The 15,130-nt window shown below is 39.0% G+C and overlaps 2 protein-coding genes, 1 long non-coding RNA gene and 1 pseudogene across 3 annotated transcripts; all 4 read right to left on the bottom strand.

Moving 5' to 3' along the window:
* Positions 1 to 180: 180 nt before the first annotated feature.
* On the bottom strand, positions 181 to 989 carry LOC121980182. The gene is made up of 3 exons (XM_042532140.1): positions 537 to 989; positions 338 to 442; positions 181 to 222 (listed from the first exon to the last, which is right to left on the bottom strand). The coding sequence occupies exons 1-3, from the start codon at positions 987 to 989 to the stop codon at positions 181 to 183; spliced, it is 600 nt and encodes a 199-aa protein (XP_042388074.1).
* A 702-nt stretch (positions 990 to 1,691) lies between these two features.
* Positions 1,692 to 3,525, bottom strand: LOC121980181 (protein FAR1-RELATED SEQUENCE 5-like). Its single transcript, XM_042532139.1, has 5 exons — positions 3,441 to 3,525; positions 3,089 to 3,143; positions 2,591 to 2,772; positions 2,072 to 2,446; positions 1,692 to 2,008 (listed from the first exon to the last, which is right to left on the bottom strand). Exons 1-5 carry the CDS (start codon positions 3,523 to 3,525, stop codon positions 1,692 to 1,694), a joined length of 1,014 nt encoding a protein of 337 aa, XP_042388073.1.
* Positions 3,526 to 5,732: 2,207 nt separating this feature from the next.
* Positions 5,733 to 13,352, bottom strand: LOC121980180 (annotated as a pseudogene).
* Positions 5,890 to 6,407, bottom strand: LOC121983390. Its single transcript, XR_006112475.1, has 2 exons — positions 6,289 to 6,407; positions 5,890 to 6,212 (listed from the first exon to the last, which is right to left on the bottom strand). It is a non-coding gene; the product is annotated as an uncharacterized LOC121983390 (long non-coding RNA).
* Positions 13,353 to 15,130: the final 1,778 nt, after the last annotated feature.

The raw sequence follows: 15,130 nt of genomic DNA, 5'->3' as shown, positions 1-15,130 counted from the left end.
TTGTAAAGATCCGAGTAAAAAAACTCAAATTCCTGGAGACGTTATATTGCATAGCAGGAGGAAGAGGTTTCACAATTGTATCTATGCTGAAAACCCGCTGTAGAAACTGCAATGCAAGGGAAAAGAGTTAGCAACCAACAATACTTTAGTTATATTAGTGATATCAAGATTGTGGTATGTTCAAAGATACAAAGATTCTGGTATAGTTAACAGCACTAAAGCCTGAGATAGTTTCCAAAAAGATTCTGGTACAAAGATACAAATATCCATTATAAGAGTTAGTTTCTTACCATCATTCCGAGTCATTTGTTTGAAAATAACCAATATCAGAGTTAACCTGAGATAGTTGCGTTGACAAAAGTGGTTGAAATTGAGTTTCGGCCATACTCAAACCTTCAACACTAGCCATGCAACTTGTACTTTCATAATGATCTTCTCTAGCCTGGTATACAAAAATATAATGATTTAATTCTATATATTTTTTCAAATGAAATGACAACAAATAAACAACACTTTAATAAGAAAAGAGGTGAAACCTTAAGAATTGTTGAAGTTTGATTGTTTTTCCTCGCCGCTTTTCTTTTCTTTGAAATCTTATCTAAGCCACTTTTCAATCTCTTACCTGAAACCGGTTTCTTCTTTGTTTTAATTCCTTTGACTCCAAGAGAGTTTCCTTCGCCACTTTCAAACTCTCTTTCAATAGAGTGTTGGGAAGTTGGTTCATTAACTTGTAACCTCTCATCCACCATCTGAAACATACTCAACAAACCATCTTTAACAACCTTGTAAGTATCTTCCCTCTCTGCTGCCTTGGTAACCAGTTGAACATATAATCCACTCAATTCTTTATATCGCATACTGTTGCAAGTTTTTGGATCCAAACTACCTTTGTCTGCAACAAGTTCAATAACTCCAGAGTATCCACCTTTTGCTTTCCGTGTCCACCTTTTCAATACATACTCACTTGGGATTTTCATGATATTTTTCATCGTAAATACTTTCAAAATATGAGAACACAAAATCCCAGCAAAATCATATTTTCTACAGCTACACTCGATCTTTTGACCCCATGAATCAAGTGTAACTATATGATGGTAACTCTTTTTGTGAGAAGTAACTTTGTATTTTGTATGTGATCCAACATCCTCATAAATGTGTATAATAGAATCATGAGATTTGTACCACTCTTGTTCAAAACACTTATATGCCTCAGGAGTATAAATAGAACATGCATGCTTTAAAATTTCAATTGGATACAATAGACATGGAACACTTGTATGTGATCTAAAATCAGCTTTTAACTCCTCATATCGACGATCATTAAGCAACCTTTGGAAGTGATTGAAAAAGTCTAAAAACTTGTGTTGATAAGAGACATATCTTTTCAGAATACTATTCATGCTCTCACTTCTTTGGGTTGTAGTCATATCTGCACAAAACATATGTCGTCCATATACTAAAGCCCATTTTTCTTTTATGCAAAACATACGTCTCAACCAATCATTATCTTCAAGTGCATACTTGTTCAACATCATGTTCCAAGCTAAAATAAAATCTTCTTCTTCATCAAAATCATATATACACGAGGCAAAATCTTTAGTAAACTCTTTGAACTCAGAAAAAATTTCACTCAAATGTATTGCCGCATTCTGATAAATGTGCCAAATACACAAACGATGATGTGTTTCAGGTCATTTGGAAGTCAAAGCCTTTGCCATTGCTGCATCTTGATCTGTAAGAATAGTTATTGGTTTTTTTTCACACATAGCTTTAGTAAATGTATCAAACAACCACTCGAATGTCAAAGATGTTTCATCATATAATAAAGCTGCACCAAAAATTATGGACTGCTTATGATGATTAACACCCACAAACAACGCAATTGGACGACCTTCATTGTTCTTCCTGTATGTTGTGTCAAAGCAAACAACATCTCCAAAATTGCCATAATCAGCTCTCATCTTAGCATCACACCAAAAAATATTAGTTATCAAATCATCTTCATCAACTTGAATAGCATAAAAAAAATTAGGATCATCAAATTGCATTTTCTGCAAATATTCCAATACACCTCCTGTATCACCAACTCTAATATTTCTTGTTCTTTTGGATCGCAAGTAGTTGTTGTAATCTTGCGGAATAAAACCTAAATTATCCCTCCCACCAACTTGTTTCACCATAAGATCATGAGATGCTTTTGGGGGGATTCCCACATCACTTGCCATCTCAATTTGTATTGCAGCAGAAGAAGAAATATTTCTATGACTTCTGTAGAGATGAGTTTTGTTTGGACTTGAAAGATAATGATTATGCTCTTTAACAAATTGCTCCACACTCAATTTGCCATTTTTTCGACAACTAATCTTCATTTTAGCCTCACAACCAAACCTTGTTTCAGGACGATGAGATTTCACATAAACATCTCGTTTGTCTTTTCCCCTTTTTCCTTGTGCACAACAACAAAAAATCCTGTCAATTAATTTACCCGATTTATCATTGTGGCTTTTACTCCTTCTTATGCCAAATCCAACTTGTTTAGCATATTTCAAATAAAATTGATAGGCATCCTCTTCCGTCTTAAATTCCATACCGATTTTTGGCATCAATTCTTCTATGATAGATGTGTCAGAATTCATCAATAACATGGTAGAGTCTGTACCCTCATCAATAACATCAAACTCATTATCCCGACAATCTTCGTTTACATCAAAATTTAACCTACGACAACTCGTAGATTCAACCAACGACAAGTCCATGATAATTACTTTAATCCTGAACAAAAAAAAAAACAATCAAGAGATGTATATATTTTTTTACACATTTCACAATACAAATTCTACAATGTGATGACAAAATGGTTATAGATAATGGTTACACATATCATATTGTAGGGCCATCATGTCAAGAAAACACTGGCTAGAACCAATCATATTTCTGTGCAAATTGGCACAAAAATTACAGATCATATTTCTGTACAAATTGGCACAAAAATTACAGATCATATTTCTGTGCAAATTGGCACAGAAATTGGCAACTCAGAAGCATATGATCTCCTACAGATCATATTTTTTGACCAAGGAATTAGCACAAGTGCAAATTGGCACAATAAACAAAAACAGCAAGATTAAGTGCAAATTGAATTCCTTAAACAGAAACAAAAAGCTATTTCGTTTTACACTTAAATCTTGAAAATTCACAAGTGATCCCTTAGTCTTTATTAAGAAATGGATGCACTGGATATGTGATATGAGAGAAACTGTTGCATTAATGCCAGAGAACTTGAAACTGCCTTATACGATCAGCATATGAAGGAAGTAATTGGCACAAGAAACAGATACAGAAACGCATCACAAATAAAGAACACAGATTTCAGCGTTAACGTGCCATAAATCGGGTAAAGAACTGAAGCAATGCATTTGAATTTGCTAGAGCCTTTATACCTGAAAGGCGACTTAGCAGGATCTTCGAACTGGTTCGGCGGGGTGTTGCCTGCACCTGTCTGTCGAAGGTGGGAAGGATTCGCATCGAAGGTTGGAAGGAGAAGGGCGACGCCTCGTTGGGATCACTGTTGCCGTCGACAGTTGGAAGACGTTGGGATTTCGCACCGGCGGGGCTTCAGAGGGACAGCGGAAGGTTGTCGGGAGGCGGAAGGTTGTCTCGTGAGGAAGGTTAGGGCACAGGAAGGTTAGGGCAGAGGGAAAAGTCGCGAAGAGGTTTTCGCTGAAGAGGTTTTCGCGGCAAAAGTTAATTTTTCTGAAACAACCTTGTCGTTTTCTGCGAGAGGGGGATCGGTCTGTGGACCGATCCACCCATAGGCTGATCGGTCCACAGACCGATCAGACTCCTCCCAGCTTCTCTGCGTCACGTGTTTCTCACGAGACAATCTTGTCGTTTTCTGCGTGGGACAGAGGGACAGGCGCATTCTCGGGACAGAAGATTTGAGCTGCGGAGAAAGTGGCTTATTGCTTAGGTGTTGATTTAAGTGTAGGATTAATTATATTATTAATTATAGTTAAGCATCGTATTTTCCACTCATTCTATGCGATTATCCTTAATTACCGCTGTAGAAATATATTCTTCAGATTTTATTTTCAAAACTATTGTCTCCACAAAACCTAATTTATTATAAGTTTTTTTGTAAAATTTTAGTATATAATGTGAATAAGAACTAGATATATATTTTATAAAAGCGAAACCATATATTTTTTTTAAAAAAAAAGACTTTTTAAAAATAAACATTAAACTTTAGTACTTTAGATAGATAAAAGTGTAATTAAATTTACGTGAGTGATACTGCATAATTTTTTAAAAACTACACTATTTTAGACCATTATATAACTTTTGCAACGCTATTTAATTAAATTAATTTTTAGTCTTTCTTTTTTTAAAAAAAATAATTGAAAGTGAAATTTTATTATTTTAATGAGATATGATTCATATATTTTTGACTCTCTAAAAAGTTCATTTTTTTAGTTTAAATTAACGTCCTAAATGGTTTTATTTAAAATATTTGATAAATTAATTTTACTCAACTAACAATTGAAAGTATTCAAGGGTTCATTTCAAGTCTTATAATTTATGCTTACAAATTAAATCGACCACATTGCCATAGTTACCGGCTCGACTAAATCTTAGATTTTAGATTTGACAAAAATATGTTGATCGATCATTTCAACTCAAAATTGATGATGGAAAGTAAAACATTATTTCTGAAGGTCTCATATGTAATCTTTGAATTTAAGTTTCAATAGACTTTGAAATAGTATATCTACAATTATACCCAGTCATCTTGGAATAGATAGTTGACTTGCAGAGGATAGTATTATCGTTATGAGATTTGAAAATTAAATCTTGGGTAATAATCGGATATCTATCTTTCCTTATATGATATTCAACTACCCAAGACTAGTAGTCACTTGTGTTTTGCCTCTTCCATGTTAGCTTAGAGATAAGCTAGCGGAGGCATGGGGGAGCGAAACACTTTTTGCCTCTATGAATCAATTACAATCCAAGTTGAGAATTAACCGGGTTAATCAGCATGAGTTGAGTACCTAGTACCAATTTAAAAAATAGGAGTTCAATTTCCACATGACGTAATGCGATGATAAGCAGATGGATGTGTTCCCAAGCAACGAAGGTTTGATTCACATATAGCACATATAAATGTGTGACGCTCAAAACACTCATGGTGTTGGGGTCATCCATGTGACCCATCTGTGCTTCCTAAATTTATCCAATAGCCAATGGAAAACTTCCGTGGAACCGGACCGACCACCTTAGGTAAATGAAGAATAAAAATACTTGAATACATGGGCTTTAACTACACCTATGAATCGCCTCTAAGTTACGGTGTAATGGAAATAATGGCAAGAACATTGACTATTGAGTGATAAGACGTTTGTGAGATTCTATTTGGCAAATAAGGTTAATGCAGTCCAGATCCTCTGGACCATAGTCCATAAACGTCTTATCACTCAATAGTCAATGTTCTTGCCATTATTGTCATTACCGGATCTTATCACTCAATAGTCTATGGATCTCATCTGTATAACAGATGGAGTCCATAAAACCTCATCTATAAGTGAGCTTGTCGTGGAGTCCATAAAATCTCACCTATGAATCACGCCTGAAAGCAAAATTTTAACAAAAAGGCTACAGCACACTTTAGATCAGCTTCATCGTGTAGGATCAGAATCCATCGCCGCTGAAAGAATTACAGCACACTTTAGATCAGCTCAACTAAATTGTGGGCAAATTATATCTCGACTAATGACTCTTCCTTCTTGTGGCACTCACTGCTGCAGGATGCTTTCTCACCTCTGAAAGAGAAGAGATAAAACAAATGTCTGGTATTACATATAACAATATGAAGGAAACATACTAAATCAATGAAATTCAAGCACCGCAAGTCTTTTTATCTATCTGAGTTCGACTACTGAATGTTACTGAATCACTGTTTTAATTGTTGTTACATAATGTAAGAATCATTTTTTAAAACCATAGTAAGAAATTCTCCAGTAGAGGGGACACATGGTAGGTCATTTTCCCAAGCAAATCCAGGTGAAGTAACCCTAACTTGAGGGCATGAAGACATCAGATTGATTCGACTTTTCATGGATCACGAAAGCAGCCATTGGGGGACCTCAGCAGTGAACACCGAGGACATGAGGTCCCAGTAACAATGGCATAGACAGGACCTGGTGAATGGAATCCTGAACGTGGTTCCAACATAATAACAATAACCAGTGGAATATTGTCTGCTAAATGAGACAAGGAACGAAAACCTACCTCTCCAGAGGAATGATTAAACCTCAGCAATATTGAGTCAATCAATGCCTGATTGTCGCCTAACTGAAGGAGAAAAGGACTTGGTAATGGTCACAACACAAACAACTATAGGTTATTTTTTAAAGGCGAATCTTGAACTGATAACAGGTGCTTGAAATCATGTTAAAATTAATCAGATTGCCTGCCATTTAGAAGCTTTAAGCTTCTATATGTATTTTCTAAAAGCTATAATAAAAACATAGTACCTAAAGAGAAGAATTTTTTACAAGATTTGAATCTATAATCTAATATAAATGTAAGTTTAAGCTGCAATAGGAGAGCATGCAAACCTGTATATGAAGGTGTCATTCCCTTGCCCAAGATCCTTCTTGCATGCATAGCAGAAGCTCAAGAAATGAAGAAATCATTGCTAAGATGGCCTCCGCGATCAGTCGGTGTAGAGCTGTTGGTTTCGATGGAAGCAGTGAACCCATCCCCACAGCTCTCCACTATACAATTGTCAAAAATGTGAGTGGTTCTTGGATTTGGACCATGAGATATCACACAAGTGTAGTCCTCCGAGAGTTTCATCTTGTTGTAGTTTTGAGAGCATGAAAACTAAAACGAAGTAATTAAAATAATAATGCGGAAACCATAAACACTCACATTGATCTCTCGAAGAACCGCAACCAAAAACGCCGGTCGATGAAGTTGTTGATGAACCGCTGAAGACGTTACTGCTGCTGTCGCCGAGAAGATCACCACACGGAACCTTCTCGAACTCTTCCACAAACCAAATCCCGTCCCTACGGATGTTCTCCCTTTGCTCACACGATCACCTCCACTGCTCTTCTGTGCACCTCCGATCGCCAGAATCTCTCTAATCCCTCTGATTGCCTTGGACGCCTCTTATAAGAAGGCTGAGGAAGACGAAGGGGAAAGGACGCCCCTTCGTCTCCCTGGCGTTTGCAGCAGCGAAAGGGACGAACCCTTTCGTCTGCCAAGTGTAACGCCCAACATCTCCCACTCGTCCAAGTCAATCCATATGGTCACATAGACCATGTTAGTCACATAGACTACAAGGTGATCAAGTCACGAAGACCGGAGCGAAATTAGTCACAAAGACCAAATAAGTCACGAAGACTTTATGAGGATTAAGTCACGAAGACCAGAGCAAAATTTAGTCACAAAGACCAAATAACTCACGAAGACTTTATGAGGATCAAGTCACGAAGACCAGAGCAAAATTTAGTCACAAAGACCAAATAACTCACGAACACTTTATGAGGATCAAGTCACGAAGACCAGAGCAAAATTTAGTCACAAAGACCAAATAAGTCACACAGACTTTCTGAGAATCAAGTCACAAAGACCAGATCAGAACATCCATTCCATACATTAGGGAAAATGGTTCGTGCGACAGCAAGCACAGTGAGCATTTAATTACTAAGAAGATTGTCACACCTTACTTAGCTGCTCCATAGAACAAATCAGAGACATAAATGCCCATAGAACAAATCATAGACATAAATGGCTTGCCTTTACCCCAGATTAAATTATTTACATCATCATGAACATCTCTAATCCCTCATATTGACCATATGTCAAGAGCATGTTCAACACCTCCAATCAAACAAATTATTCACAATTACATTTTATGTACTGAACTAAAAATGTAACCGGTACCAGTGAATAAATGTCGCAGATGTAAATCAATCTTAATCTTCCTTTTTAGCTAGAATCCATTCACTCTAATCAGTTGCTTTCCTAGTTATGCTCCATAGACCGAATTATCCATAGCCAATAGGAAACATGCTAAAGTAGCAGACACTGATCAGAACTTCAAGTAGACAGCTAAATAGTCACTTAGGGTAAAATCGAGATTAACTTATAATCTCAAGGGTCTCACATAGTAGAGAAGCAGGGATCCATTCTCCTACAACCGTTCTTGTCGCCATAGCACATGTGGTATGAATCACATGCTACGATGTTATTCTCTTTACCAAAAAGAGCGCATGTTTTTCCCAAATTTAACATCGTACAGATTTCGATCTAGACATTCCCAATGTCTAATCCTGAATTCAACATATGAATTCTAATCTGTCTTCAAGCAGATTCAGTAAATGGTGGGTGCATTTACTCCAATCATTACACAAATGATCTCATCTTGACACTAATATCAAGGCGACCTTAACTTATGGGTATGTCTCTATTCACAGCTACGAAAGCTGTTCCATAAGTAACGGTCTTACCTCTATTCATACTTAACAAATAGAGATGATTGCCCATGTGAGTGGACCAATCTCAATCTGCCAACATGCTTATCGAGACTTTTATTCGAATGTAACCAACACATATACACTGAATAAATCATGGCATTTTTATTTATCAAAATGTCTTTACAATTAGTTACATTCTTCGAAGTCCCAAAGACTTCATATGCCCATGAAATGACTCTTTAGTCAATGGCTTAGTAAAAGGATCAGCAAGCATATTTCGTGTAGGGATGTACTCAAGAATAATCTTTTTCTTGTCAACAATATCCCTTACAAAATTATACTTAATTTCTATATGCTTGCCTTTGCTGTGATATTTGGGATCCTTGGAAAAAGCTATCGCAGCTTGATTGTCACAGTACATAGTAACAGAACTCTCACTATCCTCAATAATCCTCAGATGCTTCAGGAACCTTCTTAGCCAGACAGCCTCTTGCACAGCCGCTGCACAAGCCACATATTCAGCTTCCATTGTCGACAAGGCTACACAAGCCTACTTCTTGCTATTCCATGAGATGGCGCCATCATTCAGCAAGAAGACATAGTCAGATGTGGATTTTTTGTCATCAAGGTCCCCTGCCCAATCTGCATCTGAGTAGCCACTCAGGCTCATATCTGATCCTTGGAAACAGAGGCAATAATCAGCTGTTCCTTTAAGATATCTGAATATCCTCTTCACCGCTTTCCAGTGTCTCGATCCTGGGTTTGACTGGAAACGACTAACTAAGCCAACAGCATAGCTTATATCGGGACGAGTACACAACATAGTGTACATCAAACTACCAATAGCACTGGCATATGGTTTCTTCTTCATTTCGGCTATTTCCTCAGGAGTCTTGGGATACATACTTTTGCTCAAGATAGTACCTTTCGCAATAAGCGTCTGTTCAATGTTGCAATCTGACATATTAAAGTGTTGCAGCATCTTAGTGATATAAGCTTCTTGAGACAAACCCAAAAGCCTCTTTGATCGGTCTCTAACGATCTTCACTCCTAAGATGTACTCTGCTTCTCCCATATCTATTATGTCAAATTGTGATGAAAGTCAACTTTTGACTTCTATCACACACTTTATGTCACTTCCAGCTATTAGCATATCATCAACATATAATGATAAAATGACAAGCTTTCCTTTTTCCTTTCTTAGGTAAACACAATGATCCTCATTGATCATTTCGAAACCATAAGATAATATTACTTCATTAAATCTTATGTTCCATTGTCTTGACGCTTGCTTTAGCCCATATATAGACTTCCGAAGTCTACATATTCTTTTCTCTTGGCCTTCAGCAACATAACCTTCTGGTTGTACCATATAGATTTCTTCATCAAGATTACCATTAAGGAAAGCCGTTTTTACATCCATCTGATGTAATTCCATGTCATAGTGTGCTACTATAGCTAGGATGACACGTATTGACACAAACTTTACAACTGGAGAGAATGTCTCTTCAAAGTCAATACCCTCCATTTGGGTATATCCTTTTGCAACTAATCGAGCTTTGTATCGATTAATCGATCCATCTGCTTTCCTCTTTACTTTGAGAATCCACTTATTCCCAATAGCCCTTCGGCCTGGAGAAAGATCGACTAAATCCCAAACTTGATTCTTCCTCATTGACTTCATTTCTTCATCCATTGCAATTTTCCATTCTTTTCTAACTGAGCTTCTCAAAGCTTCCTCAACTGTTCGAGGTTCCTCATCATCAACTGGGAGAACCATCAATGCCTCATTCTCAATATTAAACCTTTTCCGAGGAATAATCTGACGACCACTTCTTCGAAGGTTAGACTGTTGAGAAACTGACTCATTCAGTGGCAAATTACTCCCACTCGGTTGACTAGATTCAGGCATCTCCTGATTTGTTGATAAAGGAACATTATCCTCCTCCTCTATCTCATATAGAGGAATTGTCTTATCAACTTCACCTCGTGTTGGGAACTCAGTTTCTAGAAAAGTAGCATCTCTTGACTCTATCTCAGAGATGGTTCCATCTTGTCGCTCACCAATAAAAACATAACCCCTTAGAAGTCTCATAGTACCTTATAAAGATACACTTCTTACCTCTGGGTCCTAATTTTTCATATTCGTGAGTCTTATCATGAACATAGGCAGCTGACCCCCACGGTCTCAGATTACTCAAATCCGACTTTCTGCCTGTCCAACGTTCATGTTGGGTAGATGGAACTGACTTTGAAGGCACTTTGTTAAGTATATAGGCCGCAACTAATAATGCATCTCCCCAATAGGAGATTGGCAAATTAGCCTGCGCCATCATAGACCTAACCATTTCAAGAAAAGTCTTATTTTTTCTTTCAGCAACCTCATTTTGCTGTGGAGTTCCAGGGACAGTTAGCTGTCTAATAATCCCTTTCTCATTACACATTGTCTTGAACTGATCAGACAAATATTCTCCTCCACGGTCAGTGCGCAAGGTTTTAACCTTACGTTCCAATTGATTCTCAACTTCGTTGAAGTAACGAATAAAGCAATCCAATGCTTCAGATTTGTGAGAAATCAAATATACATGACCAAAACGTGTGAAGTCATCGATAAATGTAATGAAATAAGAACTCTCATTTCTAGCCTTCACATTCATTGGAGCACAAATATCCGAATGAATTAATTGCAATGGTGATTCAGCCCTAATAGCCTTACCAAATGGTTTCCTAGTCGTCTTTCTGGCAAGACAATGCTCACATATAGACAAGTTAATCTTAGCATGAGTGCCTAAGAGGCCCTCCTTAGCTAATCTATTCATTCGTTCTTGTCCTATATGTCCCAATCTAGCATGCCAAATTTCATCATTAACATCAGCATTACTAGTAAGAGCAATGTTTGAAAAACAACTATTATTATTTGGTTCTACATCAAGAACCATAAAACCATTTGTTACATAACCATATCCAATTGACACAGAGTTAATTCGAAGTTCCACACAACGGCTATAAAAATTTACATTGTAACCTAAATCAAGAAGACAAATAACGGAAACCAAATTCCGTCGAATCTCAGGAGCGTACAGAACATCATGTAGAAACAAGGTGCCTCCACCACGTAGGTTGAGCTTGCAAGTGTCAATTCCTTTAACTTCAATTCTTGCATTGTTTCCTACATATATCCATTTGTTGCCAGCTGGTACCCGACGGTACTCCACATATGTAGCTCGATCACGAGCTACGTGGTTCGTTGCTCCTGAATCTACAATCCACAAAGGATACGAATCAGCTAACAACACTGTACTTGCAACATATTGCTCATGGAAAGAAGACAAAAATGGATCTACCTTTTTAGGCTCAGTACAATCCCGAGCAAAATGGCCCTTCTTGCCACAGTTGAAGCAGGTCAACTTGCTCCTAGGTTTTTGTCCATTTTTCTTTCCTTTCTTCTTGATTTGGTTTTTCGCAGCACCAGCATTAACCTCCTTTCCTTTCCCCTTTCCTTTCTTGAACCACTTGTTCTTATTCTTGGAACCAGAACCTTCCGCTACAAAAGCTTGACCCGAAATCCTTGCGGATTCAATCCTCTCCGCCTCAAGTTCCACATGGCGTGAGACATCAGTGAAAGTCTTGATACTCTCACTATGGGTCAGGTTATGTTTCATCGTTTCCCAAGAATCATGAAGGGAACGGATAACTGCCTGAACCTGTTGTTCATCGGTCAACGTATAACCTGCAGTCTTCAGCTCTCGAATCATGTTACCCATCTCCCTGAGATGTTGGGCCATGGTAACATTCGAGCGCTTCTTACAACTATCAAACTTGATAGTTAGCTGACGAAGCTTACTCAGACTGACTCCACTGTACTTCTCTCTAAGGGCTACCCAGACTACATGAGCCGATGGTAATGGCTCATACTCAAATACCAGGTCATCCACCATTGAACTAATCAATATGCCCTTAGCAATGGAGTCCTTCCTTTTCCATGCCTTCAAATCTAACTTTGCTCTGATACCATTGTTGGTAGTTTTGAGAGCATGAACACTAAAACGAAGTAATTAAAATAATAATGCGGAAACCATAAACACTCACATTGATCTCCCGAAGAACCGCAACCAAAAACGCCGGTCGATGAAGTTGTTGATGAACCGCCGGAGACATTGCTGCTGTTGTCGCCGAGAAGATCACCACACGGAACCTTCTCGAACTCTTCCACAAACCAAATCCCGTCCCTACGGATGTTCTCCCTTTGCTCACACGATCACCTCCACTACTCTTCTGTGCACCTCCGATCGCCAGAAGCTCTCTAATCCCTCTGATTGCCTTGGACGCCTCTTATAAGAAGGCTGAGGAAGACGAAGGGGAAAGGACGCCCCTTCGTCTCCCTGGCGTTTGCAGCAGCGAAAGGGACGAACCCTTTCGTCTGCCAGTGTAACGCCCAACACATCTCACTCATAGAGATGCTCCTGGCAAAGACCCTGCAAGAAGAAGAAGTCGTCATCTCCAAGCCTAGAGAACTCTCGGCAGGGGAGAGCAGAGCTAGTTGGGATTCTTTGTTCTTGATGCCAAACTCTATCGGGGATCCGACCGGCGACATTGAGCCGGGGCAAAGGGAAGGAATTTGGACCTTGAGAAGCGACCCAAACACCACCCTTCTGCTCTCCGAATTGGGGAAAGCTTTGGTAGATTTCTCCTCATTGAGAGCGTCGATGATGCTGAGCCCGACGGCGTCAGTGTTGCCAAATGATCGAGCATGTAGTTTGCTCTCTGTGCCACTGGATTTGGTAGCATCGGAGAGGAGCTGGCGCCCAATCGAGGACAAGCTCTTGGTCTCGAGTATGGAGGTCGGGCTCATGGTGGCCTCGGAGTGAGTCCGAGGAGCTACTTGAGGAGACACCCACCCACAAAGTGTTGAATTTTGTATTAAATTCAAAGTATTTTTTGGTAGTGTTTTTAGTCCCACATTGCTAAGTGGAGAAGCTTGGAAGGGCTTATATAGGAAGCCCTTCCATCCTTGCTTAGCAATGATAAGGGGACCTATACGCATGCGCGGGCCAAACTCAAATCGAGTGGATTTGGGGGGTTCGAGCCGGAAATCCATAAACCGGGCGTCACGTATGCGATTAACGCAAATCCCCAGCCCGTGGGCCTTGCGCTCACGGGCGGCCTGGTCTATTTTTGACTGAACCAAACCAGTTTGGTTTCCGGTTCGGTTGGTTCGAACCAAACCAGAGTGTCGCGTCCGTTTTGGAGTGCACCTACGGACAAGACGAGCGGTTGTCGGATCTTGGGGGAATTTTGCCGGGGAGCCTTTGCACCGTGAGGCGGCAATAAATTCTCTAAGGACAGTCGGCGTGCCGACGCTTCAACTGGATAACTATATTCTAAACCCGACTTCTTTATTTATCTGTCTATTGCATGCTATTTTTTGTGCAAATATAATACTGTTTATATTGCTTTAAATATATTACTAACATTCTTAGAGAATTTATTGCCTGTATCAATAGACATGATGAATGATAGGGTAATAGGATCTGATGAGGCTAGTGCTAGACCCGAGAAATTTTACGGGCAAAACTTCAGACGTTGGCAACAACGGATGAAATTTTGGCTTACTACGCTAGGGTTATTCTCCGTTATAGAAACAGACCCTCCTTCACCTAATGAAGAGGAACTTGCCCGTAGTGCTGCCCTAGAGAGGTTTAAGCAAAGGGATTATCTCTGCCATGGGAGAATCCTGTCTGCCCTCTCAGACGCACTATTTGATGTATACTGCTCAACCTCTTCAGCTAAAGAGCTGTGGAAATCTTTGGATAAAAAATACAACTCCGAAGATTCTGGTTTAGAAAAGTATACTGTGGCAAAATTCCTGAACTTCAAAATGGTTGAAGGCAAATCTGTGGTTGAGCAGACACATGAATTCTAAGTTCAAATTCATGGTCTTGCTGAAGGAGATATGCCATTACCTGAAAAATTTCAGGTCTTGTCTATCATCGAAAAATTACCTCCGAGTTGGGAAGATTTTGACATGACTCTTAAACATCGGAGAGGTAAAATCTCTCTAGAAGATTTAATGATTGCCTTAAATATCGAAGAAGAACATCGGAAGCAACATAAAAATGATGATACAAGAATGCCTATGGATTTTATTCCAAAGGCGAATGTAGTAGTCTCATCTGACAAGAAGAAATTCAAAAATCAGAAAATGAAAAACAAGATGAAACCCAACCCAAAGGTTCAAAAGAAAACTGGAACCAAACCTAAGCCTTGCTAGGCATGTGGACAGGTTGGACATTATGTCAAATTCTGCCCTAAGCGAAAGGACAAAGAGAAAAACCAAAGCAATACCAAGGCACAAGTAAATGTCGTAACTGCTAGTAACGACACCAGCGATAGGTTTGTTATCTTCAAACCTGAACTAAACTTGATCTATCAACCCAATGAATAGTTAGTTGATACAGGTGCTAATGTACACTGTTGTGCTGATCGCTCTGCCTTCCTTACTTATCAGGTAATTGAAGGCACTTCCGTGACCATGGGAAACCATTCTGCAGCCAGGGTGTTTGGTATAGGACAAGTTGACCTGAGGTTCACTTCTGGAAAAGTCCTGTTACTGCATGAGGTGCATCATGTTCCAACAGTCCGTC

This window comes from Zingiber officinale, chromosome 5A (assembly GCF_018446385.1).
Source record: "Zingiber officinale cultivar Zhangliang chromosome 5A, Zo_v1.1, whole genome shotgun sequence".
Taxonomy (NCBI): Eukaryota; Viridiplantae; Streptophyta; class Magnoliopsida; order Zingiberales; family Zingiberaceae; genus Zingiber; species Zingiber officinale.
This window is presented reverse-complemented; position numbering and strand designations above follow the sequence as displayed.

Excerpts from the sequence above, each read along its gene's own strand:
- LOC121980182 (XM_042532140.1), bottom strand. The coding sequence starts at position 989 with ATGAAAAATATCATGAAAATCCCAAGTGAGTATGTATTGAAAAGGTGG. Across the intron at positions 443-536 it reads AAACTTCAACAATTCTTAAG|GCTAGAGAAGATCATTATGA; the intron begins GTTTCACCTCTT and ends TTTGTATACCAG. Across the intron at positions 223-337 it reads TGTCAACGCAACTATCTCAG|GCTTTAGTGCTGTTAACTAT; the intron begins GTTAACTCTGAT and ends AAACTATCTCAG.
- LOC121980181 (XM_042532139.1), bottom strand. The coding sequence starts at position 3,525 with ATGCGAATCCTTCCCACCTTCGACAGACAGGTGCAGGCAACACCCCGC. Across the intron at positions 2,447-2,590 it reads AGAATTGATGCCAAAAATCG|GAAAAAGGGGAAAAGACAAA; the intron begins GTATGGAATTTA and ends GTTGTGCACAAG. Across the intron at positions 2,009-2,071 it reads TAGAGTTGGTGATACAGGAG|TTGATGAAGATGATTTGATA; the intron begins GTGTATTGGAAT and ends ATGCTATTCAAG.